This window comes from Artibeus jamaicensis, unplaced genomic scaffold, assembly GCF_021234435.1.
Source record: "Artibeus jamaicensis isolate MK-2021 breed Jamaican fruit bat unplaced genomic scaffold, CSHL_Jam_final contig_3109, whole genome shotgun sequence".
In the NCBI taxonomy this organism is placed as follows: domain Eukaryota; kingdom Metazoa; phylum Chordata; class Mammalia; order Chiroptera; family Phyllostomidae; genus Artibeus; species Artibeus jamaicensis.
Window position 1 is genome coordinate 205,397 of NW_026521716.1, and position 25,013 is coordinate 230,409.

General features: G+C 56.1%; 2 protein-coding genes across 5 annotated transcripts; both read left to right on the plus strand.

Moving 5' to 3' along the window:
- The first annotated feature begins 919 nt into the window (after positions 1 to 919).
- On the plus strand, positions 920 to 11,906 carry ANKRD13D (ankyrin repeat domain 13D). 2 transcript variants are annotated; one of them, XM_037135410.2, is made up of 15 exons: positions 920 to 1,160; positions 1,698 to 1,833; positions 1,939 to 2,063; positions 2,507 to 2,552; positions 2,635 to 2,778; positions 3,010 to 3,199; positions 8,478 to 8,544; positions 8,945 to 9,036; positions 9,226 to 9,287; positions 9,420 to 9,510; positions 10,406 to 10,563; positions 10,690 to 10,806; positions 10,888 to 11,051; positions 11,131 to 11,222; positions 11,535 to 11,906. In XM_037135410.2, the coding sequence occupies exons 1-15, from the start codon at positions 1,071 to 1,073 to the stop codon at positions 11,746 to 11,748; spliced, it is 1,788 nt and encodes a 595-aa protein (XP_036991305.2). In that variant the 5' UTR covers positions 920 to 1,070; the 3' UTR covers positions 11,749 to 11,906. The 2 variants fall into 2 exon arrangements, with proteins under 2 accessions (XP_036991305.2, XP_036991304.2); XM_037135409.2 differs by having other exon boundaries at positions 8,945 to 9,026; positions 9,380 to 9,510.
- An 871-nt stretch (positions 11,907 to 12,777) lies between these two features.
- SSH3 (slingshot protein phosphatase 3) lies at positions 12,778 to 20,387 on the plus strand. Of its 3 annotated transcripts, XM_053662929.1 has the most exons (15): positions 12,778 to 13,058; positions 13,521 to 13,561; positions 14,130 to 14,358; positions 15,278 to 15,396; positions 15,478 to 15,549; positions 15,889 to 15,954; positions 16,064 to 16,252; positions 16,334 to 16,427; positions 16,659 to 16,787; positions 16,869 to 16,915; positions 17,555 to 17,701; positions 17,875 to 18,075; positions 18,174 to 18,447; positions 19,437 to 19,667; positions 19,904 to 20,387. In XM_053662929.1, exons 1-15 carry the CDS (start codon positions 12,993 to 12,995, stop codon positions 19,943 to 19,945), a joined length of 1,947 nt encoding a protein of 648 aa, XP_053518904.1. In that variant the 5' UTR covers positions 12,778 to 12,992; the 3' UTR covers positions 19,946 to 20,387. The 3 variants fall into 3 exon arrangements, with proteins under 3 accessions (XP_053518904.1, XP_036991265.2, XP_036991266.2); XM_037135370.2 differs by having other exon boundaries at positions 12,780 to 13,058; positions 19,437 to 20,387; XM_037135371.2 differs by having other exon boundaries at positions 12,780 to 13,058; positions 13,524 to 13,561; positions 19,437 to 20,387.
- Positions 20,388 to 25,013: the final 4,626 nt, after the last annotated feature.

Here is a 25,013-nt window from a genome sequence, read left to right on the forward strand (position 1 = left end):
AGTGCAGCCTGCACTTTGGCTTCACTCTGGGTGAGGGACCTGCTCTGATTTCAAAACTCTCCTTCCCCCTGACACTCGCAACAAAGGGCAAGCTCTGCAAAAAGGGATCCACGCGGTGGGTGAAAGCCCTTCACAGTGGGCAGTCATCCACCAGGAGAGGTCTAGGGCTAGCCAGGCCTGCTCTCCCCACTCCCCAGTACCGCTGTCCCTGACTCCAGGGCTCCGGGGCAGGGGGGAGGGGTGCATCTCCCTGCAGTGCTGCGCTGTCTTGGGGTGCGGCCACCACCAGACGGGCTCTGGTCCCTGGGGAGAGTGCTTCATGCTAAGCTGGGCATCATTTAGAGGCATCTTGAAGGTGCTTGGGAGGCGAGTCAGCACCTCCCGCCTCCCACCCGCACTCACAGGCATAGTCGGTACCCATGGTGTTAACGAGGGTAGGAAACAGGCGGGGGCTGGGTTAGGAAGACAGCGGGTGGAGGGGGAAACGGGCAGGACAGTCGCAGAAATATGGTAACCCAGGGGCCGCCAAACGGCGGCCCACTACGCGCGCACTTCCCAGTCCCATTCCCCGCCCCTCGCCCAGCCCCCTCCTTCCCCTGCGAGACTCGCTAAGAGGGGTCTGCGCTGGGCCGGGGACGCCCCCTGCAGGACGCAGACAAACGCTGTAGCCAGGCCCCGCCTTTCGGACCGCCCCCTGCAGACCCCTGTTTCACCGAGGCCGGTGAAGACCGGGGTCCGGCTTCCCCCGGACGCGTGCGTGATTGCCCCGGTTGCCACGCAGCGCCCCGGGCCCGATCCCCCGGCATACCAGCCCCGCTGCGGTTGCCATGGCACTGGGCGGAGAGGTGCGCGCGGTCCGAGGCCCCGCCCCGGCTCAGCCCCGCCCTCCTGGCCCGCCCTCCTGGCCCGCCCTCCGCACCGCCTGCGCCGCCGCCGCCAGCCGCCGCCACTGCCGCGGAGGTGCCGGGGTTCAGGGGCTGCGGTGGGCGTAGCTCAGACCCGCCGAGGCTGGGCCGGACCGCCCCCGCCACGCCCGCCCGCCAGCCCGGGATGCGGCGTTAAGGTCCAGCATGGCGGGCCCGGGCCCCACCTTCCCTCTTCACCGGCTGGTCTGGGCGAACCGGCACCGCGAATTGGAGGCCGCGCTGCACAGCCGCCAGGTGAGGCCCGCCGGGCACCCCGGCCGTCCCACGGGTCCCCCAGCCAAAGCCGTGGCCTCCATCCTGAAGGCCTCCGGTCCCTGCTCAGTGCCGCAGCCGCTTCCCCGCTCACCCTTCCCGGCCTGATCGAAGCCTAGGTGATCTGCCCCTCTCACTTGAGCCTCTCGGACTCGGCTCCAGCGCGCGGCCTCGCCTGTCTCCCGGCTTCATATCCAGCCTCTGATCTCTCGCGCACCACCCCTAAGCAGGTTGAGAACGGGCAGCCTGGTCCTTGACACCCGCAGCTCCACCTCTGCCCGACCAGGCCCCACCACTGGGCCCCCAGCTGTCACCGGCAGAGCACCAGAGAGGTGGGCAGGTCCTTCGCACCTGCCCCTTCCCCATTCCTGCAGGGACAACCAGGCTACTCTCTGCCATTTCCATCGACTATCTGCCTTACTTATTTCTCATAGCGGCACCCATCCCTGCCTAGCACAGTGGTCTTCTTATCTCTGTCTCTTCTTACTTGCCGTGTGCTGAGCGTCCCATCTCCCCCAGCATGACATTGAACAGGAAGACCCTCGGGGGCGCACCCCCCTGGAGCTGGCAGTGTCCCTGGGGAACCTGGAGTCTGTGAGAGTCCTCCTTCGACATAATGCCAATGTGGGCAAAGAGAGCTGCCAGGGCTGGGCAGGTACTGCAGAGGGCCAAGGGGCTCCCTGGGGCTGACTGTGCGGTTGGTGAGGGGCCAGGCCTGGGGTCATCAAGAGAGTGTGGCTTAGCAGCTCGGTGCCCCCAGTCCTGCAGGAGGCAGTCAGCACCGGGGACCCCGAGATGGTGCAGCTTGTGCTCCAGTATCGGGACTACCAGAGGGCCACGCAGAGGCTGGCCGGAATTCCGGAACTGCTCAACAAACTCCGCCAGGTACAGCGGGGCACAGAGGTGTGGCCAGTGAGAGAGGTGAAGTGCCATGGCGAGGGGCAGTGACAGACTGCATGGGGGTCACCCTGGTCACCTGGGGCTGTGTAAATGTAACTACTCCTTAACAGTTAAGCAAGAGCTTGTTTTTATCTGCTGCCGTCAAATGAAAACAAGGTGCCGGGCCTGATAAAACAAGGTGGAGTTGGCCGGTGGGCCTTGTGTTTGCCACCTGTGGTTTAGTGACTTGAAGACCTTTTTAGGGCCCCACTTGGCCCACCCTCTCCTGGGTGGAGCTTGGTTATGGTGGGACGTTGTGGGGCCACGGTAGTTGTCAGGACTTGCTGAAGGGCTGGGTTTCCAGAAGCGGGGCTGCGGACAAGAAGCCACCCAGGCCCACTGGCTGCCCACACCAGGCAGGGCCCTGACAGTGCTCTGGTCTGTCCCAGGCCCCTGATTTCTACGTGGAAATGAAGTGGGAGTTCACCAGCTGGGGTGAGTGGGGACTGCTCAGCTCCCAGGGGCCTGGGGTGGGGCCCTTGGGAAAGAACGCCGGTGACCTCTGTGCCCTCTGCAGTGCCCCTCGTGTCCAAGATGTGCCCGAGCGACGTGTATCGTGTGTGGAAGCGGGGTGAGAGCCTACGGGTGGACACCAGTCTCCTGGGCTTCGAGCACATGACCTGGCAGCGTGGCCGGAGGAGCTTCATCTTCAAGGGCCAAGGTGAGCTCTTGGGGGATCACCGCGGGTCTCGGAGAGTCTCCTGTCTTGTGAAGACAAGGCTGGCCTTTCTGTCCCCTCTCCAGATGTGGAAACAGAGGTTGGGGGTGGAGGGGGCACAGGGGCTGTGGCCGAACCTGTTCGACAGCAAGTGGCTGAGGGCACCATGACGGCCCTCCACCCACCTCCTGGGGCCTACTGATTTTCCCTCGCTTCCCCCACACTGGCTGGCAGAGGCAGGAGCCCTGGTGATGGAAGTGGACCACGACCGGCAGGTGGTGCACACGGAGATGCTGGGGCTCGCCCTGCATGAGCCAGAAGCGCTGCTGGCCGCCATGCGGCCCAGTGAGGAGCATGTGGCCAGCCGCCTCACCTCTCCTATTGTCTCTACCCACCTGGACACTCGAAATGTGGCCTTTGAGAGGTTAGTTGGGAGCTGGCCACACTGTGGGCGGTGCCCTTGAGGTTCCTGGTTTGGGACTTTGGGAGGCTAAGCCACTTGCAGAGGCTGCCTAGATGGGGGACAGGGACAAGTGTCCCCCTGAGACTGGTCACCTGCATGTCCTGTGGCAACCTGGGAGCTCATGTGTGCCTGTCCGTACTGGAAGCTGGCTTCCTGGGGAGGAGGCTGGGTCACGGTGTCACCAGTTCCTTGACTCCTGACCTCACGTTTTCCCATAAAAACAGGATTTAGGCTGTGGTTCAGGGCAGCTGTTTGGACCCAAGTCCGCTCCTTGGCAGTGCAGCTTGCGCCTGGGCCAGAGTCCCTAGTGCGCAGCCTTGGAACCTAACTGTCCCCGCCAGAGTATCGTTTCTGGGACTACATGTGCCCCAGTTCCAATGACAGACTTCAGAAACACTTAAAAGGGAAGCCAGTTTTATTGAGATAAAATTTTCATATACCATCCAGTTCACCTGTTTCAAGTGTACAATTGAGTGGTTTTTAGGACATTCACAGATACGTGGATTTTAAGACATTTCAATTTTAGGACATCTCGTTATCTCAGACAAAAACCCTGAATCCTTTACCTATCGACCCCCTCCCCGATCCCTCACCCCCATCCCTAAGCGACCACCGACCCACTTTCTGTCTCTCTAGATTTGCCTATTCTGGACATTTCCTGATGGAGTGAATGGAGCCTTGTAATATGTGGTCTTTTGTAATTCGCTCCTTTCACTTAGCATACTGTCCTCAGGGTCCATCCAAGCTGTGGTGTCTAATGACTTTGTTCCGTTTTATGGCTGAATGCGTCGTATGAATGTTCCACGTTTTGTTATCCATCTGTCCGTTGACATACATTAGGATTGCTCCTACCACTGGACCACGTGGAAAATGCTGCCGCAAACATTAGTTGTAGAGATCTTGGTATGCACGTTATGTTTTGATTTTTCTTGGGTATATATACCCAATGGCTGGGTCATGTGGTACCCGATGTGTCATTGTTTGAAGAACTACATGGCTGCTCGCCACGGGGGCGGCAGCATTCCCCATTCCCGCCGCCGCGCGTGCGTGTGTGCGTGCGTGCGTGCGTGCGTGCGTGTGGCTTCCAGGCGCCGCATCCTCCTCCCACGCTCGCTCGTTGTGCGCTTAGTTACTCACTGTGGATCACAGCCCTCCTGCCGGGCCTGCGGCGGTATCTGGTCGTGGCTTTGACCTGCAGTTCCCTGCTGAGTGTGGACGGTGAGCACTCGTGTGTCTTCTCTGGAGTGTCTGTTCAGACCCTTTGCCCATTTAAAAAATCAGGTTATCTTGCTATTATTCAGTTGTTAGAGTTCTTTATAAACTCTACATGTGAGTCCCTTATCAGACAAATGATTTGCAAATATTTTCGCCCATCCTATGGGTTGTCTTTTTGCTTTCTCGATGGTATACTTTGAAACACAAAGTTTTTTGTTTTGTTTTGTTTTGTTTATATTTTATTTCTTTTTTTTAATTTTTAGAGAAAGGAGAAAGAGAGGGAGAGAAATATCAATGTGTGGTTGCCTCTCACATGTTCCCCACTGGGGGCTGGGCAGACAACCCAACATATACCCTGACTGGGAATCGAACTGTGATGCTTTGGTTCACAGCCTGTGCTCAGTCCACTGAGCTACACCAGCCAGGGCTGAAACACAGAGTTTTTAATATTCACGACGTCCAGTTTACTTACTTTTTTTGTTGTCGTTGCTTGTTATGTTTTGTTGCTTGTAAATTTTTAGTTTTATAGCAAATAATATTTCGCCAAATCCAACCAAAGTCATGAGGATTTTCTCCTGTGTTTTCTTATGAAAGTGTTATAGTCTTTGCTCTTACATTTGGGTGTTTGAGCCATTGTGAATTAATTTCTATATATGGTGGGAAGTACAGGCTCAACTCCATACTTTTGCACGTGACTCTCCAGTGGTCCCAGCACAATATATTTATTTATTTATCTTAAATATTTAAAAAATTGTTTTTAGAGGGGAAAGGAGGGAGAAAGGGAGACATGGATGTGCGGTTGCCTCTCGCACGTCCCCCATGAGGAACCCAGCCCATGGCCCAGGCACGTGTTCTGACTGGGAATCGAACCGGTGACCCTTTCGTTCACAGGCCCACACTCTGTCCCCTGAGCCACACCAGTCGGGGCCCAGCACAGTTGACTAAAAGGACTGTTATTTTCCCATGTGATGTTCATGACGTCCATGTGGAAAATCAGTTGACCGTAGATGGTGGCATTTATTTCTGGACTCTCAGTTCTACTCCATTAGTCTGTGTGTCTGTCTTTGTCCCGGGACCCACTGCCTTCATTGGTATTGCTTTGAAGTAAGTTTTGCAATCCGAATGTGTGAGTCTTCTTACTCTTTTTCTTTCTCAGGATTATTTTGGATATTCTAGGTCCCATGCAATTTCATATGAATTCCTGATTCAGCTTGTCAGTTTCTTCAAAGAAGTCAGTTTAGATTCTGATTCAAACATTTTTTTTAGATTTTATTTATTTACTTCAGACAAAGGGGAAGGGAGGGAGAGAGGGAAAGAAACATTAATGCATGGTTGCCTCTTGCCGACCCCCTACTGGGGACCTGGCCCGCAAGCCAGGCCTGTGCCCTGACTGGGAATCGAACTGGCGACCCTTTGGTTCACAGGCCAGCACTCAATCCACTGAGCTACACCAGCCAAGGCTCTTTCCTTTTTGGAAAAAAAAAAAAAATTATTGATTGATTTGAGAGAGAGAAAGAAACATTTGTTTCTCCACTTATTTATGCATTCATTGGTTGCTTCTTGTATGTGCCATGACCGGGGATTGAACCCACAACTCTGGTGTGTCAGGACAACGCTCTAACTGCCTGAGCTGCCCTGCCAGGCCTGGGCTTCTTTTATTTCTTTTTCTTGCCCAATTGTTTTGGCTACAATCTCCAGTATAGTTTGGCATAGAAGTGGCATGAGCAGACATCCTTTTCTTGTTTCTGACCTTAGGGGAAAGGGGTTCAGCCTGTCACCGTTAAGGGGGGGGGGCTTTATTGGGGGGGGCCTTTATTAGGCTGAGGAAGTTTCTTTGTATTTATACTTTGTTAAGTGTTTTTTTTTAATCAAGAAAGGGTTTGAATTTTGTCAGATGCTTTTTTTCTGTGTCTATTGATATATCATGTACCTTGAAAAAATTCTACTGCTCTGTGCTACATCACTTGATTTGCAGATGTCAAATCAACCCTGTACTCCCGGGATAAATCCCACTTGGTCGTGGGTGTGATTCTTCTCTGGTGTTGCTGGACTTGGTTGGCTAGTATTTTATACGCATTTAGTACAGGATTCGGTCCGTCACTGTCTCGTGGTGTGTCTGGTTTCCGTGTCTGGGCAGCGCCTCGCAGGGTGGGTCAGGCAGTGTTACTGCCTTGTGTGTTTCTTTGCAAGAGTTTGTGAATAATCGGTATTAGTTCTTCATCAGGGTTTGTTGGGATTCACTGGTGAAGCCCTCTAGCCTGGGCTTTTCTGTGTGAGTAGTCATTACCGCGTCAATCTCTGCACTTTTTACAGGTATATTGGGTTATTTCTTCTTGAGTTTGTTTTGGGAGTTTTTGTCCCTTTAGCATTTGTCCATTTCATCTAAATTATCGAATTTGTCGGGTACAGTTGTTCATTGTATTCTTTTATAATCCTTTCTATTTCTGTAATGTCAATGGGAATGGCTCCTCCTTCATTTCTGATTTTATTAGTTTGAGTCTTGTGTCTTTTCTTGGATAATCTAGCTGAAGGTTTGTCAATTTGGTTGATCTTTTCAAACAACAAGCTTTTGGTTTAATTGATTTTCTCTGTTGTTTTCCTATTCTGTGTTTCTTTAATTTTCAATGTCATATTTACTTTATTATTTCCTTCCTTCTGCTTGCTGTGGGTGCAGCGTGCTCTTTTCCCAGTACCTTAATGCGGAAGGTTAGATTATTGATTCAAATTTTTTTTCTTTCTTAATGTCATCATTTACGGCTATGAATTCCCTTTAAGCACTACTTTAGCAATGTCCCATAAGTTTTAATATGTTGTGTTTTAATTTGCATTCATCTCAAAGTATTTTCTGATTTCCCTTTTGATTTATTCTTTGATCATTTGGTGATTTAGGAGTATGTTGTTTGCTTTCCACGTATTGGTGAGTGTCTCAAATATTTGTTTCTGTCATTGAATTCTAATTTCATTCCATCGTGATTGGAGAACACGCGCAGTGTGATTTATCTCCTTTCAGTTTCACTGAGGCTTCTTCCACGGCCTGGCAGACGGTCCCCCCTGAAGAACGTCCCGTGTGCGCCTGAGGGAATGAGTGCCCTGCTGTCGTTAGTGGCGTGTTCTAACGAAGCCTGTTGAGTTCTGTCGCTAGTGGCTGGTGCTCAGGGCACCCGTCTCCTTGTTGGCCTTCTGCCTGCACATCCATTGATGGAAGGGAGGTGCTGGAGTCTCCAACTGTTACGTTGAGTCAGACAGACTTTTATTTTTAACTTTTTATTATGGAAAATTTCAAACACGTATGAAAGAAGAGAGACTATTATGATATACTCATTACCCAATTTCAACATTATCAGCATTTTGCCAGTCGTGTTGAATGTGTCCTTCCTGACCTTTTTCCTTTTTTTTCTGGACTGTTTTAAAGATTTTATATGGCCCTGGTTGGTGTGGTTCAGTGGATTGAGCGTGGGCTTGCGAACCAAAGGATCGCAGTTTGATTCCCAGTCAGGGCACATGCCTGGGTATTTATTTATTTTTGGAGAAAGGGGAAGGTGGGAGAGAAAGAAAGGGGGGAACATCGATGTGAGAAACATTGATCGGTCACTGCTTGCACACGCCCAACGGTGGACCAAACCCGCAACCTGGGCATGTGCCTCCACCAGGAATCAAACCAGCGACCTGTTGCTTTGCGGAAAGACGCCTGACTCACTGAGCCACACCAGCCAGGGCTCCCTGGACTGTCTCGAAGCACATTGCAGATGGCATATCACTTCAACAGTAAATGCTTTTGCACGTGGCTCTGACAGACAGAGGCGCCTCTATACCCAGCCCCAGTGCCAGCATCATACTTAACAAAATAAACAGTGACTCCTCAGGACTTTCTAGTCCCCAGTCCTTGTTCGGTTGTCCCAGCATCCTCTTCAAGATCCCTGCAGTCTCACAGTGAGAAGGCTAATCGGAGGGGGCCTTCAGGAGAAAGGCTGTGGTGCGGGTTGGTGGGGTGGATCCTCATGAGCTTCTGTTTGGTCTGTTTCAGGAACAAATGCGGCATCTGGGGCTGGCGGTCTGAGAAGATGGAAACTGTCAGCGGCTATGAGGCCAAGGCAGGAGAGGCTGCTGGTGGGGGCTGGGGTGGGAGGCAAGGCCCAGGAACGTACTGTTTCCCCACATCCACTGTGTGGAATGGGAGACAGAGGAGCCTGTGGGCTCCGGAAGCCCCGTGCGGCCCCAGGACTCCGTGGGGCCCAAGCACCCAGCCCCTGCTGAGCGTGTAGGGATCACCTACAGCATGGGTCCCCACCCAGGGTCCCAAGATGAAACTGGGACCATTTCCCCCTCATTACTGACTTCCTGGGGTTCAGAACCTGCCCCCCTTCTCCACTGTGGGGAGTGAGATCTCATCTGTTCCTAGGGACAGCAGGACTTGGGCCCTGTGCTGGTGAGGCTGAGTGTGGGGAGCAGTCTCTGAGCCCCCAGCACCCCTGTGCTCCCCCTGCTCTCCAGGTGTACAGTGCCACCAATGTGGAGCTGGTGACACGCACACGCACGGAGCACCTCTCTGATCAGGACAAGTCGAGGAGCAAAGGTAAACTCAGGTGCGCCTGCCTGCTGCCCAGTCACACCATGCGGTGGGTCCCCCGCGTCTGGGAGGGCCAAAGTATCCGGACAAGCTGGGAGGCTATCCCATTCCTGCCTGACAGGAGGCACCCAGGGTCAAGGGTGGGTGGGGACAGTCTGGGAGCATGGCTCAGAGTCCCCTGATGGGCCCCTACCCTTCTCCTCAGGGGGAAAGACTCCGTTCCAGTCCTTCCTTGGGATGGCCCAGCAGCACTCCTCCCACAACGGGGTGAGCCAAGGCCGGGGGCGGGGCTGGGGCCGCCGGGCAGGGCTGGGCAGGCACCGTCCAGGGCACTAAGCCAGGTCCTGGGGCCCACTCAGGTCCCCGTGCAGCAGACAGCCAGCCCCACCAATCCCACAGCCATTTCCCCGGACGAATACTTTGACCCCAACTTCAGTCTGGAGTCACGGAACATTGGCCGCCCCATCGAGATGTCCAGCAAAGTGCAGAGGTGAGGTCTGGGGGCTAACTGGGGACTTCCCTCAACGACAGGGACCCTGCCTGGTCTCCCTAGTTCTAACCGACTCCTGTCACAGATGAGCCCACTGGAGTGGGGAACCCACTCACTCAGCTGACTTCCCTCTAGACTCCACTCCTTGGGGACAGGAGCCAGGTCTGTGTTAGCTGTGGTCCTCGGCACCCAGCTTGGGGCTTGGCCCAGAGCACTGGTCGCTCTCCTTTGCGGAATGAATGGGTGAGCTACACCACCCAGGTATGGTTTCCTATTCAGTTTAAGGAGCACTTGCTGGGGGCCAGCTTGGAGCAAAGTGGGAAGGGCCCACAGCCCTACCACCTCCTGGCTTTATGGCCCTCAAAAGCCTGCTCTCCAGTAAAGGAGAAGTCACACTTGGCCACCTGCTCACAAGGGCGCCATGAGGGTCTGATGAGCCGTGACATAGAGCTTACAATGGTCCCGGCACTGTCCCAGGCACTTCACGTGACTCTCAGCCACCCAGCGCATTTGAACCCCAGCAGTCCTGGCCCGTGGGCTGTGCTACACCCAAAGGTACTGCACAGTGGGAGGTGCCAGCCAGCTGCAGGCTCAGGAGGACGGGGCTGTGGGCGAGGCGGACCAAAGCCAGCGGCCCAGCCTTGCTCTCACCCAGACAAGTAGAACTAGCACAGACCGTCATGGCTCCAGCCTGAGCCCAGAGCCTGGAAGCAGCTCGGGTCACAGGCCAGAAGGACACAAGCTCCTGGGGGAGGCAGGCAGGGGTGGCTGAGCAGAGAAGGGTACGCCAGGCCAGGCGAAGGACAAGAGTAAAGGCAGGTGTTTGGAGTGGGTGGGCTATACCAGAGAGGCCACCAGAGGTTCCTTGACCCATGTCCTGTGGTTGGCTGGGCAGATTCAAGGCAACACTGTGGCTGAGTGAGGAGCACCCACTCTCCCTGGGTGACCAGGTGACACCCATCATTGACCTGATGGCCATCAGCAACGCTCACTTTGCCAAGCTGCGCGACTTCATCACCCTTCGCCTCCCACCCGGCTTCCCAGTCAAGATTGGTGAGCAGGTGGCGGGGAGGCAGGGGTCCTTGGGCAACTCTGGAGAGTGGGGTGGCTGTGGCCACAGGGGCCCGGCGCAGGTGGGTCTGTGGCCACAGTGGCTCAGGCTTGGCTGTCTCCTCACAGAGATTCCCCTTTTCCATGTGCTCAACGCCCGCATTACCTTCAGCAACCTGTGTGGCTGTGATGAGCCTCTGAGCTCGGTGTGGGTGCCGGCCCCTGGCTCTGCTGTTGCAGCTTCAGGTACCACTGCGGAGGGAGGGGCCACATGGCCTGCTGGTATGTGAGTCCTGGGGTCTGAATGTGGCCCCTCTGCCACCCCAGGGAGCCCTTTCCCGTGTGAGGTGGACCCCGCGGTGTTCGAGGTGCCTGAGGGGTATAGTGTGCTGGGCGCAGAGCGCAGCGAGCCCCTTCGTGACGAGGACGATGACCTGCTGCAGTTCGCCATCCAGCAGAGCCTGCTTGAGGCAGGCACAGAGGCGGAGCAGGTGGGCTGCAGGCAGGGCTGGGCCCTGGGTATGGGCAGGGGTGGCAGGGGGTGACAGCTCTGGGCTCTGGCTGCTGCAGGTGACCGTCTGGGAAGCCCTGACCAACACCCGGCCTGGCACTCACCCTCCTCCCCAAGCCACGGCGTATGAGGAGCAGCTTCAGCTGGAGCGGTGAGGTCCTCTGGGACCTACTAGGTCCCTGTCTCAGCCCTGTCCTCCCCCCGGGACCTGCTAGCCAGGAGGTCCTTGGCTGGTGGGGGCGGGTAGCAGGGAGGTGCCGGTTCCACCAGCGTCACAGCCCACCACTGAAGGCGGCATGTGGGATGGGAAGAGAGGGTCCCACCTCGTCTCTTCTCTCTGGTCTCCCAGGTCCCAGCTACCCTGTCCTCCTTCCTGTCCTTTAAAGCCGTGTCCCAGCCCTTGGCCTCCTCCCCGAGCCTTGGTGTTCACTGGTCTCTTCTCCCTGTCCATCTTGCCTGGAAGGGCCCTCCAGGAAAGCCTGCAGATGTCCACTGAGCCCAGAGGCCCCGGATCCCCTCATGGGACGCCCCCAGCCCCAGCCCCACCAAGCTTTGAGGAGCAGCTTCGCCTGGCCCTGGAGCTGTCCTCTCGGGAACAGGAGGAGCGGGAGCGGCGAGGGAGGCAGGAGGAGGAAGACCTGCAGCGGATCCTGCGGCTCTCGCTCACAGAGCACTGAGCACTGAGCGCCCAGCCCCTGGGAGGGCTGTTGGGGCTACTTCCCCGCCCGCTTTTGTAATTTATTTATTTATAAACTGCTACTGAGTTTTGGGCCTGGAGCCCTGGGGTGGGCTTGCATTGGAGACCAAGATGGAAATAAAGAGACCTTCAGCAGCAGGCTTGCTTGCTCAATGTGGGGAAAGCTGAGGGGAGACGAGGTCGATGGCCTCAGATGGGGGTTCTCATCCTGGCTGCGACCCCCTTAGCTTCTCTGAGCCTCAGCTTCCTCAGCTGCAAAATGAGACCACTTTCCACCCCCCCTACCCGCCCCCTCAGCCGCCTGGAGGGGAAAAATGAGCCAACATGTGTCAAGTACCCATGCAGAGCGGCTGCTCCATAAACGCCAGTTCTCCTGAGCCCTGTCCCACCTACCGGAGACCCGGGTTCCTCCTGCTACCAAGTCCACTTCCCCAGAACCCACTCGTGCTCCCATCAGGAGGGGGAGGGGCTGGGCTTCCAGACTCTACTTACAGTCAGAGGCCCCTGCACTTCAGGCCTGGGTTCCTGCTCTGACTCCAGTGTATTCTGTGGGAGGGCTCAGGGCAAGTCACTTCCGTCTGTGACCTGCTCACCCCCCAAGGTGGCCCTGAGGATTCCCGTGGGCCTCAGGGGTTAGTCCTAAAGCCCTGCTGACTCTCCCTGAAGCTCTGCGTGTCTCCCAGTGATTCGTGCAGACAGTGGAAGCACCCACCAGCATGGGAAACTGCGGTTTGGAGTACCCCCCAACTTAAGAGCCACTCTGATTCTCTCAGACCTGCATTCCCACCCCGCTCTCCCTAGGCCCCACCTCCGCTGGGTAATAGACCCGCTGCGGCCCAAAGCAGAGCCCAGGTGACCTAACTGGGCGTGGCAGGGACAGAGGTGTTTCCTGGGAGGAGGGACCGAACCTTCCGGCCTTTTCCCTGCAGGTCCCGGGTCTCCACACCTGTGCCCCGCCCCCGGCTCCGCCCCCAGCGTGTTTGTGGGGCTGGGGCGAGGCGGGCAGAACCGGAGGAGACGGGAGGGGTGGGGCGGCAGCTGCTTAGTGCCGGCTACGCTGGCCGGGCTGGACGAGCGTCTGGCCCTTTAAGGGCCGCCCTCAAGGAGGTTCCAGGCCCTGGTGGCTCCCGTCTCTCCTTCCTGGTCCTGCAGGGGAGGGACTGTCCTGTGGCTGTGGGAGGGCTCTGTGCCCAGTGCCGGCCCGGGTGTCTCCCACCTGACCCCATGGCTCTGGTCACAGTGAGCCGCTCGCCCCCCGCCAGCGGCTACTCCACGCCCGTGGGGCCCCCGGTGAGTCTGACTTTGCTGTGGTGCCGCCCACGTAGTCGATGACCAGCTGGGCCCGGGGGAGTGCGTCCCGCCTACGGGCAGCCGCCTCTCGAGGCTGCGGGTGTGGGGTGGTGGACCCCAGGTTTTAGGCTGTAGGGGATTGGGGCCCGGGAGAGGGCTTGAGGCTCCCACGTACTTCGACCAAGGCAAGACCCTGAACGCCGAGCGCCAGAGCAACCAGTGGAGCCCCTGTTCTCTTCTGGCCCAGATCTGTGCCAAACCCTAGCACCTCACCCACATTTATCCCCCTGCTGCCCTGCCTGGACCTGGGTCCCGGCTCCCCCAGCGCCTCTGGGGACGAGTAGATTGGGGTGAGAAGGGTTTCTGACACCTTTTCTGGTTCACTCCCCACAAGGGTGGGCAGGGGCCACAACTCCTCCCACCCCGCATCCCTCAACTGTGCCCTGGGGGCCACTTTCCCAGCAGGACCAGGCCTCCAAGCGCAGAAGCCGGCTCCAGCGAAGGTGAGCATCTCCCTGCAACCTCCATCCAGCGGCCAGGCCTGGCCCCTGCCCTCCTCCAGGGCTCGGCTCACAGCCAAAGCTAACTGCCAGACAGGTGGGGCCATGTTGCCAGTGGGCGTGGCTGCGTTTGCTCTCATCTTTCCCCTGGTCATTCGGGGTACCTTCCACCCTTCTCCTAGACCCTGGCTCAGGCCAGTGGTCACAAACCAAAGAGCAGGGTGGGCTCACAGGGCCAGAGGACTCCTGGGTCCCTATCAAATTTACAGCATCTTCGGAGTTAGGTAGGTGGCAAGGGAAAGGAAGTGACACACAGTCCCCTCAGACAAGAGTAGGTGAACTGGGGTGCTCGAGAGCCTCCAGGGCAGTGCCTCTCGAGGTGTGGAGGCCGCATCACCTGGGCACTAGTTGGAAAGTCACTTTCTCGGGCCTGCACACTCCATACCTGCTGACCCAATGCAGGTGGGGCCCACCACCCATTTTAATGGGCCCCCTCCAGGGGGTTCTGATGCACCCCGTCCTAGGGGGTCTCCTACAATAGGCCCTGAGGGTTTCCCCGCTGCCCTGCCAGGCAGAGCTTTGCAGTGCTCCACGGGGCCGTCCTGGGACTGCAGGGCGGAGGGGACAGTGGAGATGCAGCTGAGCCCAGCCCTGAGCCGGAGGAGCCCTTGGGTGAAGAGCAGCTCCACAGGGACCAGACAGACAATGGGCATGAGCCCCAAAGTCCCCAGAAGCAGGAGCAGAGTCAGCATCTTCATCTCATGGTGGAGCTGCTGAGACCGCAGGATGACATCCGCCTGGTGAGGGGCCCTCTGGAGACCTCAGAGGGGGAAGAGAGCCACCCCTGGGGTGGGGGGAGGAGAGGTCAGGATGGAGCCAGTGTGTGTGTGCCTTTGGGGAGCGGTGGTGTGAGGGAAGGGCGCACCTTTGGGAGTGAGGGGGTTATCCGAACCCTGGCAGCCGTGCTCGAGTTGTTTTAACAGGGTGACGGCCTGTCTGCTGGTCTCTGAAGGGCTGGGGAAGGACAGGAGGTTTGTTCTGCCCGAGCCCTGGGGGCCCAGTTAGGCCCAGGAACTGGGGTTGCACAGGGGCAGGTTTCTGTGCACCCCCAGCAAGACCTTCCTGATGGTGTGAGTTGCCCATAAACGGACTGGAGCTCAGGGGGCCTGCTGAGCGCCCACCAGGAGCGGGTGTGCGGGAGGGGCCCAGTGGGCTGGGACGCAGGGGGCGTGGGAGGACTGGTTCCCAGCTGCCTGTGGGACATCTCACTGCAGCAGAACGGGAAGAAGGAGGCCCAGTCCGCCTTTCGGGAAGCTGAGTTACTTGCATGGAAACACCGTCTTTTATTGTGAGACTGTGTTCTCAGTATTTCTTTGGTGAGGAACATTTCTGGAATGAAATGATGGCAAGGGCAAGGGAAAGGGTTATTTCAGACCTCCTTCTTGGGCTGAAGTAAAACGTGGGCAGTCTTTATTAGGCTGCTTCCTTTTTTCCACACGCACATACCCTTTAAGAAAAATCTAAGACATTTTGTTGGACCATGATCCAAAAGTTGGGAACCACTGGAATGTAACTGCGGATCTGGTATCTGGGAAGAAGGGGATGGGCGTGGAGGGAGCAGGCAGCAGGTCTGCTCCAGGCCGTGTGTCAGGTGGGGGTAGGGACGCAGGGCCCTCTGGGCCGCTGTGACCCTGGGCTTCTCTCCCCCCACCTTCCCAGGCGGTCCAGCTGGAGGCAGCACGGCCTCCCCGGCTCCGCTACCTGTTGGTAGTTTCCACAAGAGAACTCGTGAGCCAGGATGAGACGGTCCTCCTGGGGGTGGACTTCCCTGATAGCAGGTGGGGGCAGGGAGAGGCCGGGGGGGGCGGCGAGGAAGTGAGGTGCTGGGGGACAACGGCATTTCTTCTGTGTACTGCCAGCTCCCCTAGCTGCACCCTGGGCCTGGTCTTGCCTCTCTGGAGTGACACACAGGTGTATCTAGATGGAGACGGGTAAGAGGCTGGAACTGGAGCAAGGGGAGAGGAGGAGGGGCCCAAGGGTGTGATGTGTGTGCCGGGGGCAGGGCACTGGGGAGCTGCTGCCAGGCCGGGTGTCTGAGGCCTGGGCCTACTCTCAGCTCTACCTCAGATTTAATGTGTGATGTTGGGCAAGTCACTTAACTTCTCTGAGCTTCAGCCGCCCCATAACTGGCAAAAGGGCTTATTTTGAAGCTCAAATGATGTGCACATATTCTGAGGGCCAGGCTGGTGAGGTGTCTAGTGGGTGGGCCTCTTAAAGGGCTCTGTTCCTGGGCCCGGAGTGGGGTTCCACCCCTGCCTGGTCTCCTTCAGGGGCTTCAGTGTGACATCTGGTGGGCAGAGCCGAATCTTCAAGCCCATCTCCATCCGGACCATGTGGTGAGAGCTGGGGCCGTCAGCCTCAGGCTGGCCTTTCTTTGGGGGTGGCTGCAGGGTCTGGGTAGGAGCAGCAGGGAGGGCAGTGTGACCCACCTCTCCTCTGTCCCAGGGCCACGCTCCAGGTATTGCACCAGGCGTGTGAGGCGGCTCTAGGCAGTGGTCTTGTGCCAGGAGGCAGTACCCTCACCTGGGCCGGCCACTACCAGGACAGACTGAGCTCTGACCAGAGCTGTCTCAACGAGTGGACGACCATGGCCGACCTGGAGTCTCTGCGGCCTCCCAGCGCCGAGCCTGGCCGGTCAGTGTAGGGAGGGGAGGAGAAGGGGGCACCATGGCAGAGTAGGAAAGGGGCCCCTGGACTGACGGGCTCGGCTCCCAGGTCCTCGGAACAGGAGCAGATGGAGCAGGCGATCCAGACTGAGCTGTGGAAGGTGCTGGACACCAGTGACCTGGAGAGCATCACCTCCAAAGAGGTAGGCAGGGGGCCAGGGTGGAGCTGGGCCTGGACAGGGCAGAGGGACCCTCCAGCTGGGGGCCAGGGTCTTCCTCTCTGTGGAGCCTTCCCACCTAGCTTCCCTCCTGTCCGAGCCAGTCCCAGATGCTTGGCCTCAGCTCCTAAGTCTAGAGGGGATGGCTGCTGTCCTCAGAAGCCCTGGAGGGAAGGGTGAGGCCTCAGAAACCTCTCGCCTCCTTCCGGCCTGCAGATCCGCCAGGCCCTGGAGCTACGCCTGGGATGCCCTCTCCAACAGTACCGTGACTTCATTGATAATCAGATGCTGCTGCTTATGGCTCAGCAAGACCGGGCCTCCCGCATCTTCCCCCACCTCTACCTGGTGAGCTGCAGGGTGAGGGGTGGGAGGTAAGGACCATGCAGCTGGGGCGGAGGGAGACCAGTGCCCTGTTCCTGTCCACAGGGCTCGGAGTGGAACGCAGCGAATCTGGAGGAGCTGCAGAGAAACAGGTAGGGTCCTGAGCCCCCTCGGGATTGCCCACTGTCTGTCATGCCCCATGCTTGGCTGCCCCTCGAGGGGCCACCTGGTCAGAAGCCCCCAGACCCCCTTCAGCAGCTGCCAACTCAGCTTCCAGCGCTGGTCCTGGGGCCCTTCCTCCCCTCAGCGTGGACTTGGGCCAGGCCAGAACAGCCACCGTGCTGGCCTGCTGGTAGCTCCCTGGCCCACTCTCCTTCCTCCCCACGCTGCAAAGGGCAGATGGAAGTGCCTTTCTCCGGGGACCCCTGGCCGCCTGCTCCCGTGCATTCCTGTCATTTGTCCACCATGGGCTGCTGGGAAACCCAGCTGCTGCAGACCCACCAACCTCAGCTGTGTTCAGAAGTTGTTCTCGAGCTGACTTCTGAGACTAACAGAAGGCTCAGTGTTGCGGGCCACCCCAGCAGCCACCTGGACTGGCGGGGAAACAAGCCAGCTGGGTGAAGCGATCGGCTTGGGGTCAGAGTCCTCTCCTCCTCCCACCAGCCCTGTGCCATCCCCCACCGGACTCAGAACCAAGAACTGAACAGAAACGCCCAGGTTGGCCAGGGCCGCTGGCCAGTGGGCCAGGGGCACCTGGCCGCGTCAGCCTGGCCTCGCACTCCCTGCTACAGGGTCAGCCACATCCTGAACGTGGCCCGGGAGATTGACAACTTCTACCCTGAGCGCTTCACCTACCACAACGTGCGCCTCCGGGATGAGGAGTCGGCCCAGCTGCTGCCTCACTGGAAGGAGACACACAGCTTTGTGGAGGCGGCAAGGTCAGGCTGCCCCACCCCCACTGCCTACCCCCCTCCTGGGTGCTCTGGCCCTCAGGATCCTTCCTTCCCTCCCGGTTTTGGGAATGAGTCTGATGCCTGCCCCGCCCCCACACTGCAGGGGCCCTCCCAGAGAGGGGACAGGGAAGGGGGCTGACTGCTTCCTGCATCCACAGAGTGCAGGGCACCCGAGTGCTAGTCCACTGCAAGATGGGTGTCAGCCGCTCAGCAGCCACGGTGGTGGCTTATGCCATGAAGCAGTATGGCTGGAGCCTGGAGCAGGCTCTGCACCACGTGCAGGAGCTCCGGCCCATCGCCCGCCCCAACCCCGGCTTCCTGCGCCAGCTGCAGACCTACCAGGGCATCCTGACTGCCAGGTACAGAGTGGAGGGCAAGGGGGAGACCAGTGGTGGAGGTGGCTGCTGGGGGTGGCTGCTGGGTCCCTCAGAGCTGACTCGGGGCCACCTTCTCACAGCCGGCAGAGCCATGTCTGGGAGCAGAAAGTGGGTGGGGCCTCCCCAGAGGAGTCCCTGGCCCCCGAGGTCTCTACACCGTTCCCACCTCTTCCGCCAGAACCAGGGGGCAGTGGGGAGGTGATGGCTGTGGGGTTGGAGGAGAGCCAGGCAGCCGCAAAAGAAGAGCCTGGGCCAAGGCCCCGCATCAACCTCCGTGGGGTCATGAGGTCCATCAGCCTCCTCGAGCCCCCCCCAGAGCTGGAGAGTGCCTCAGAGGCCGGTGACCTGCCAGAGGTGAGGCTGGGGCTAAGGAAGGAGCCTAGGCTGGCGGGGGGGGGGGGGCGGTTGGATCCAACAGGAGGAGGGGGCAATTGGCAGGAGGATGGAGAAAGACCAGGACTGGTACTCAGCTTTCAGCCCTAAGCGAGGGGCACATGAGCAGAGGGACCATACCCTAGGCAGCTCCCTTTGGTCCCTTCAAGCTGCCGAGCAGACCTAATGAGGGCGGGTGAGGGCTGCCTTCCATGGGAGCTGGAGAGCAGTTGTGGGACCAGGGGCACCCAGGGGACTCTCTGGGACCCAGCCCTGGGCGGGAGGCTGCGGGCAGCAGTCAGCTGGACAGAAGGATTTGCTCCCTAAGGGACAGGGCTGCCCCGCCATGCAAGAGCGTCCACCCCAGGCCAGGAGCTAGACCACTGACTGCTGACCCTCCAGGGGGCAGACGAAATGACCTCAGCAGCCCCTCCCAAATCTGAGAGGCAACACGTTAGGGGGAGGTGCAGAGGGGCTAGAGTGCCAGTGTACCCAGAATCCTGGCTGGCCTGAGGGACGAGGGCTCTTCTCACAGAGGGGACATTTGGGTGAGTCTCTGTGGAGGGGTTGGCACTGCGAGTGGAAGGACGCGGAAGGGCGGATGGTGGGCGGACGGGGTGGGTGCTCCTAAAGGCAGGGTGTGCTCACTCTGCACCCAGCTCAGGGCCCAGCACCTGGAAGGTGTTTCACAATCGACTGTCCAAAGGCAGAGGGTGTGGGAGGAGGAGATGAGGACCTCGGCGGCATGGCAGGTGCAGGGGAGCCGAGGAGGCTCCTGGCCAGAAAGAAGCTGTAGACCAGTGAGGGCTGCAAGGCGAGGTAGGGCTGGGATGTTGTCTTCCCTCCCAGGGAAGTGTGACTCATGAGCAGCTCGGGGTTTTTTTTGTATTCAGTCAACAAACACTCTGCACTTGCCCTTTTCCAGGTGCTGTGCTCCAATGACTCCTCTTCTTTATACTTCACCCTTCCAGGTTTTCTCTCCAAACGAATCTTCAGAGAAAGACCCTCCTCAGCCCTTCCCTCAGCTTTCAAAGGCTGAGGGAAGCCTGCAGGTCCACAAGGGCTCTTGGCCTGCCCTGAAGTCTCGCCAGTCTGTGGTTGCCCTCAACAGTGCTGCCCTGGTGGCCAGCCGGACCCGGGCCTTCCAGGAGCAGGAGCAGGAGGAGGCTGGCCATTCCTCCACACCCAGGGTCCGGAAGGTGGTGAGGCAGGCCAGCGTGGATGGCAGTGGGGAGGAGGGTGAGGCCTGAGCCCTCACACACACCCACGCCCCCTGAGCGCCAGATAGAGAAGCCTGAGCACAGCCCCTGGGAGGAGTGCCCTCAATCCTGTCGGCCCATTCACACTCCTCTTAGCTCCGCCCCGGGAGGTCCGGCCCCATCACTCAAGCCTCAGCTCTCACAGCCTGAAGTCTCAGACCCGTGTCCCTCCATCCAAGGGCTCAAGACTTCCTCTGAAACTGGGATGTGGTAGAGACTGAAGGTGTTCTGGGGGTATTCTCAACTGCTGCCTGAGACACCTGCAGCCACAGAATAAAAGTTTCCCAGTAGCCCCTCATGCTCCCTCCCTCCCCCACACCTGTCTGCCTCGCCCCCGGGCCCTCCAGGCCAGAGCCCCAGTGGCCCCCAAAGGCCTACGGTAACCTCTGTCCTCAGCCCCCCGTCCCGGGAGGCTCTGAGGGACAGAGAGCTGGGCCCTGTGACGGGGTGGGCAGGTCGACCTCCCTTGGGTCTCTGCTGCTGCCCCTCCAGGCCCCACCCACATCCCTCCCTCCCTCTGTGACAAGGCCCTGGGACACAGGGCACCCCGCCAGAAGAGCCTTCTTTCTGTTCTCCATGGCCTCTGACCGGTTTTCATAGTCTTAACAGTATCTGGCTTTGTACTCAGAAATAAAAGACATTTTCATATTATTTTCAATTTTATGATGAAGCCACTCATCTGTGAGTCAGTTCCTCTGTGGTTGCACAAGGGGTTTGGCCTCTCCTTGCCCCTTCCAGGCTCCTCACAACTCGCAGGTGTCTCGAGACAAGCCTGTTTGCGGTGAGGTGGAAGGAAGAAGGGGAAGAGGGGAGGTCAGGGTTGTCCCCTAACCCCAGAGGGCAGGGCCTGGGTAGATACTAGCTGCCCCGACACCCTCAGGTGGGGTGGGGGTGGGGGGGCTGGGACCAGGTCTACACTGGGCAGCAGGGGTTAGGCCTGGCTGGACAGCCGAAGGGAGTCACCTGGGAGGGAGTGGCACCAAATGTTGTCACTGAGACCTCGTGCATGGTTTTAAGAATAAGTCTCTCACTCACCCCCTGGTGCTCTGACCCTCGAGTACCCAGGGGTAGGAGACTTGGGTTTTAACCCCGGCTCTTTATGACTTAAAAGTTACTGCACCTCAAGTCTCTGTTTCTTTCTCTAAAACAAAAGGGCTTACAGCAAAAAGCCCTGGGTCCCCCTCCCACTTTGACATCACATGCTCTTCTGCACTGACAGAGTTCGGCCTCAACGTGCTCTCCAGAAGAATCATCATTTCTACCTGCACTTGGCGTGCGTGTGGTCACAAGGGGGTGGGGGATGGGGAAGCTAGTTCTGATTCCTGATCCACTTGGCCGGTCCACCCTGTTGAGCAAACACTGGGGCCTGCCTGCCACCCACAGCCAACCAGGACTCCCGCCCAGACTGCCCTTCCGGGAGTCCCAGGCTGCCGCTGGGGCAGGCAGGGGTGATAGCGACAGGAGCGAGGCCAGGGCAGGGTTCAGTCGTGAACTCAGAGCTGTGGGCCCTGTGCGCCTGTGCTGTCCTGGTGTCTGTGGAGGACTCGAGAAGTAAGAGTTCAGCCTGTGGGGGAACGAAAACTAGAAACTATAAAAAAATGCAAATGATTAAGAACTATATGTATATACAAACACAAATTACTAAAGGGGCAAAAAATGTTTTTTTAAAAAAGATATGCAATGAAAAGTGTCTTCCTCTGATTCTGTCCCCCAATTCTTCACAGGCAACCATTGTTACCAGCTTCCTGAGTCCCCCTAAAAATATTCCGTGCTATGTCATCAAATATATTTCTGTATTATTTTTAAAAATATAAATTATGAGTCCTGGCTGGTGTAGCTCAATGGATTGAGCGCGGGCCTGCAAACCAAAAGATTCCCCATCAGGGCACATGCCTGGGTTGCAAGCCAGTTCCCAGCAGGGGATGCACCAGAAGCAACCATACATTGATATTTCTCTCCTTCTCTCCTTCCCTTCCCTTCTAAAGATAAATAAATTAAATTTAAAAAAAAACATAAGGCCAAACTTAAAAAAAAAATTATGGACTTCCGGACATGGCTCACCTCCTTGCACAACCACATCAAAATTACAACTAAAATATTGCCCTGGCTGGTGTGGCTCAGTGGATGGAGCGCTGGCCTGAGAACCAAAAGGTCGCGAGTTTGATTCCCAGTCAGGGCACATGCCTGGGTTGTGGGCCAAGTTCCCAGTGTGGGGTGTGTGAGAGGCAACCACACACTGATGTTTATCTCACTCTGCTTGTCCCTCCCTTCCCCTCTGTCTAAAAATAAATAAATAAAATACTTTTTAAAAGTTATAACTAAAATATAGAACCATCACTCAGAACCATCAGAAATCAGCTGAATAGAAGTCTGACAGCTATGGAATCAAAGAAACCACATCCGTCCAGACTGAGCCGGTGGGCCGGTGCCACACCTGAGACTCCAGCACCTGGCTAACACTGTCTGACCCACCTGGAAGATCCCGAGAGACTCTGCCCCACCTAAATTACTGGCCCACCCAAGCTGCTTTTCCATGTAAATGGCTGGTCTTGGCTCGTGCTTCACAACCTCCTAAATCCTATCAAACGAACAACAGCCGGCCTCAGTGAGCCCCTGGCCCTGCACCAGCAGCAGCCGGCTTAGATTCACAGCTTGGCTTTGCCTGGGAATCTCCAAGCCCAGCACAAGGAGCAGCCACCTCAGATTGTTTTATAGCTCAGGCAGGGGCCCCAGGGAAAAACACAGGTGAAGGCTGACCTTGGCCTGAACCACCTGGGAAACCCTAGAGTCTGTGCACCCAGTGGACAGCTACAGACCACACTGGAGCACCACCACCCTGACCCCGCACAGCGGATCCTCCCTGGGCAGAGGTTGGTGACCAGCGGGCACAGCCAGTCCTTGCAGCTGACTGGCCTGGGTAAATCCCTCTCACTGACCTGCCAACAGCAACCAAGGCTCAACTGCAAGAGGAGGGTGTTCTCAGCCCACATGAATGACGTAGCTCGAGTACCCAGCTTAGGTGGTAGGGGAGGCTGTGCCACCAGACCCTACAGGACACCTGCTACATTAGGGCACACTACCAAGGCATGGAGTCAAAGCAGCTCTACCTAATACATAGAAACAAAGGCAGGGAGGCTGTCAAAACCAGACGACTAAGAAACAGCCGGAGTGAAAGAACAGATCAAAACCCTAGAAAAGGAGCTAAATGAAATGGAAATAAGCAATCTATCAGATGCAGAATTCAAAGCACTGGTTATAAGGATGCTCAAGCAACTTAGTGGGGACCTCAACAGTATAAAACAGATCCAGGCAGAAATGAAGGATACGCTGAAATAAAAAACAATCTACAGGAAAACAACAGTAGAGTGGATGAGGCTGAGAATCAAATCGATGATTTAGAACATAAGGAACCAAAAAAACAACCAATCAGAACAACAACAAGAAAAAAGAATAAAAAAAATAATAATGAGGATAGGATAAGCAGCCTTCGGAACAACTTCAAGAGGTCCAACAGGCACATTATAGGGGTGCCAGAAAGAGAAGAAAAAGAGCAAGAAATTGGACATCTTTTTGAAAAAATAGAGAAAGAAAACTTCCCTAATTTGTGGAAGGAAATAGACATGCAAGTCCAGGAAGCACGGAGTCCCAAATAAGACGGATGCAAACAGGCCCCAAGACACATCATAATGAAAATGCCAGGTTAAAGATGAGGAGAGAATCTTAAAAGCAGCAAGAGAAAAGGAATTAGTTACCTACAGGGGAGTTCCCATAAGACTGTCAGCTGATTTCTCAAAAGAAACTTTTCAGGGACTGGCAATAAATATTCAAAGAAGGGACTGGCAATAAATATTCAAAGAAGGGACTGGCAATAAATATTCAAAGTCATGAAAAGGAACTGGCAATAAATATTCAAAGACATGAAAAGTTGGAACCTACAGCCAAGACTGCTCCAAGCAGCAAAGTATCATTTAGAATCGAAGGGCAGATAAAGAGCTTCCCAGACAAGAAAAAACTAAAGGTGTTCATCATCACCAAGCCATTATTATATGAAATGTTAAAGAAATTATTTAAGAAAAAGAAGATCAAAACTATGAACAATAAAATGACAAAAAAATACATGTCTATCAACAACTGATTCTAAAAAACAGCCCTGGCTGGTGTGGCTCAGTGGATTGAGCCAGGGCTTGTGAACTAAAGTGATTCCCAGTCAGGGCACATGCCTGGGCCGCAAGCTAGGTCCCCTGTGTGGGATGCACGAGAGGCAACCACACATTGATGTTTCTCTCCCTCTTTCTCCTTCCCTCCCTGTCTCTCTAAAAACAAATAAAATCTTTAAAAAAAACCACCAAGCAAACAAGAAGAACAGAGACAGAATTATGGGTACAGAGAACATTTTGAGAGTGGGTGGGGAAGAATGAGTGAAGAGGTGAGGAGATTAGGAAGTACAAATAGGTAGTTACAGAACAGCCATGGGGATGTAAAGTACAGTGTAGGAAATGGAGTAGCCAAAGAACTTACAGGTGTGACCCATGTACATGAACAATGGTGGGGGGATTGCTTGAGGGAGTGGGTATTGCTGGGTGGAGGGGGGCAAAGGGGGAAAAATCAAAACAACTGTAATAACATAATCAATAAAATATAATTAAAAATAAATTATAACATTAACATACTATTCTGCACTTTGAAAACACTAATATCATGAAGAGTTGCACACCAGTACAAAAAGCTCTGCTTTATTCTTATTTCTTTTTTTTTAAGAATGAAAAGCATTTATTTGAACAAAAGGAAATGTTGCTCTGCCTTATTTTTAAAAATAACCACACGTTCCATTTTATTGAATCCATCATTTACTTAAGTGGTCATCTACTGATGAACACTTAGGTTGTTGATGATATGGTTTTTTTTCCCACTCCAAGTAAGTGCCCTTATATAAACTGTCTTGTGTACACATGGCCACTAAATCTAAAGGGCGTACCTATTTCTAGAATTGCTGAAGCAAAGGCTCTGTACATTTTTCATTTTGAAAGGCGTTGCCTAACCTCCTTCCAAGAAGTTGCACCAATATACAGCGATTGGGAATGGCTGTTTCTGTCCACAGATGACCGACCAGCCTACACATCAATTTCATCTCATCTGAACCTTACAACACCTCCAGGGAGAACTGGCAGGAGTTATAATGACCACTGTTGCAGAGATAAGGAAACGGAGGCCCGGAGAAGTAGCCCAGTCTCCGGCCGACCCTTGAATCAGATCCTAGGTTTCTAGGTCTCAGTCCAGAGATCTAACTCG

What these genes read in the sequence shown, in the direction of transcription:
- SSH3 (XM_037135370.2), top strand. Translation starts at nt 12,993, where the DNA reads ATGGCTCTGGTCACAGTGAGCCGCTCGCCCCCCGCCAGCGGCTACTCC. An exon ending in CCACGCCCGTGGGGCCCCCG is followed by an intron (nt 13,059 to 13,520) that starts GTGAGTCTGACT and finishes CCACTTTCCCAG; the next exon opens with CAGGACCAGGCCTCCAAGCG. An exon ending in TCTTCCCCCACCTCTACCTG is followed by an intron (nt 16,788 to 16,868) that starts GTGAGCTGCAGG and finishes TCCTGTCCACAG; the next exon opens with GGCTCGGAGTGGAACGCAGC.
- ANKRD13D (XM_037135409.2), top strand. Translation starts at nt 1,071, where the DNA reads ATGGCGGGCCCGGGCCCCACCTTCCCTCTTCACCGGCTGGTCTGGGCG. An exon ending in CGAAATGTGGCCTTTGAGAG is followed by an intron (nt 3,200 to 8,477) that starts GTTAGTTGGGAG and finishes GGTCTGTTTCAG; the next exon opens with GAACAAATGCGGCATCTGGG. An exon ending in GGACAAGTCGAGGAGCAAAG is followed by an intron (nt 9,027 to 9,225) that starts GTAAACTCAGGT and finishes CCTTCTCCTCAG; the next exon opens with GGGGAAAGACTCCGTTCCAG.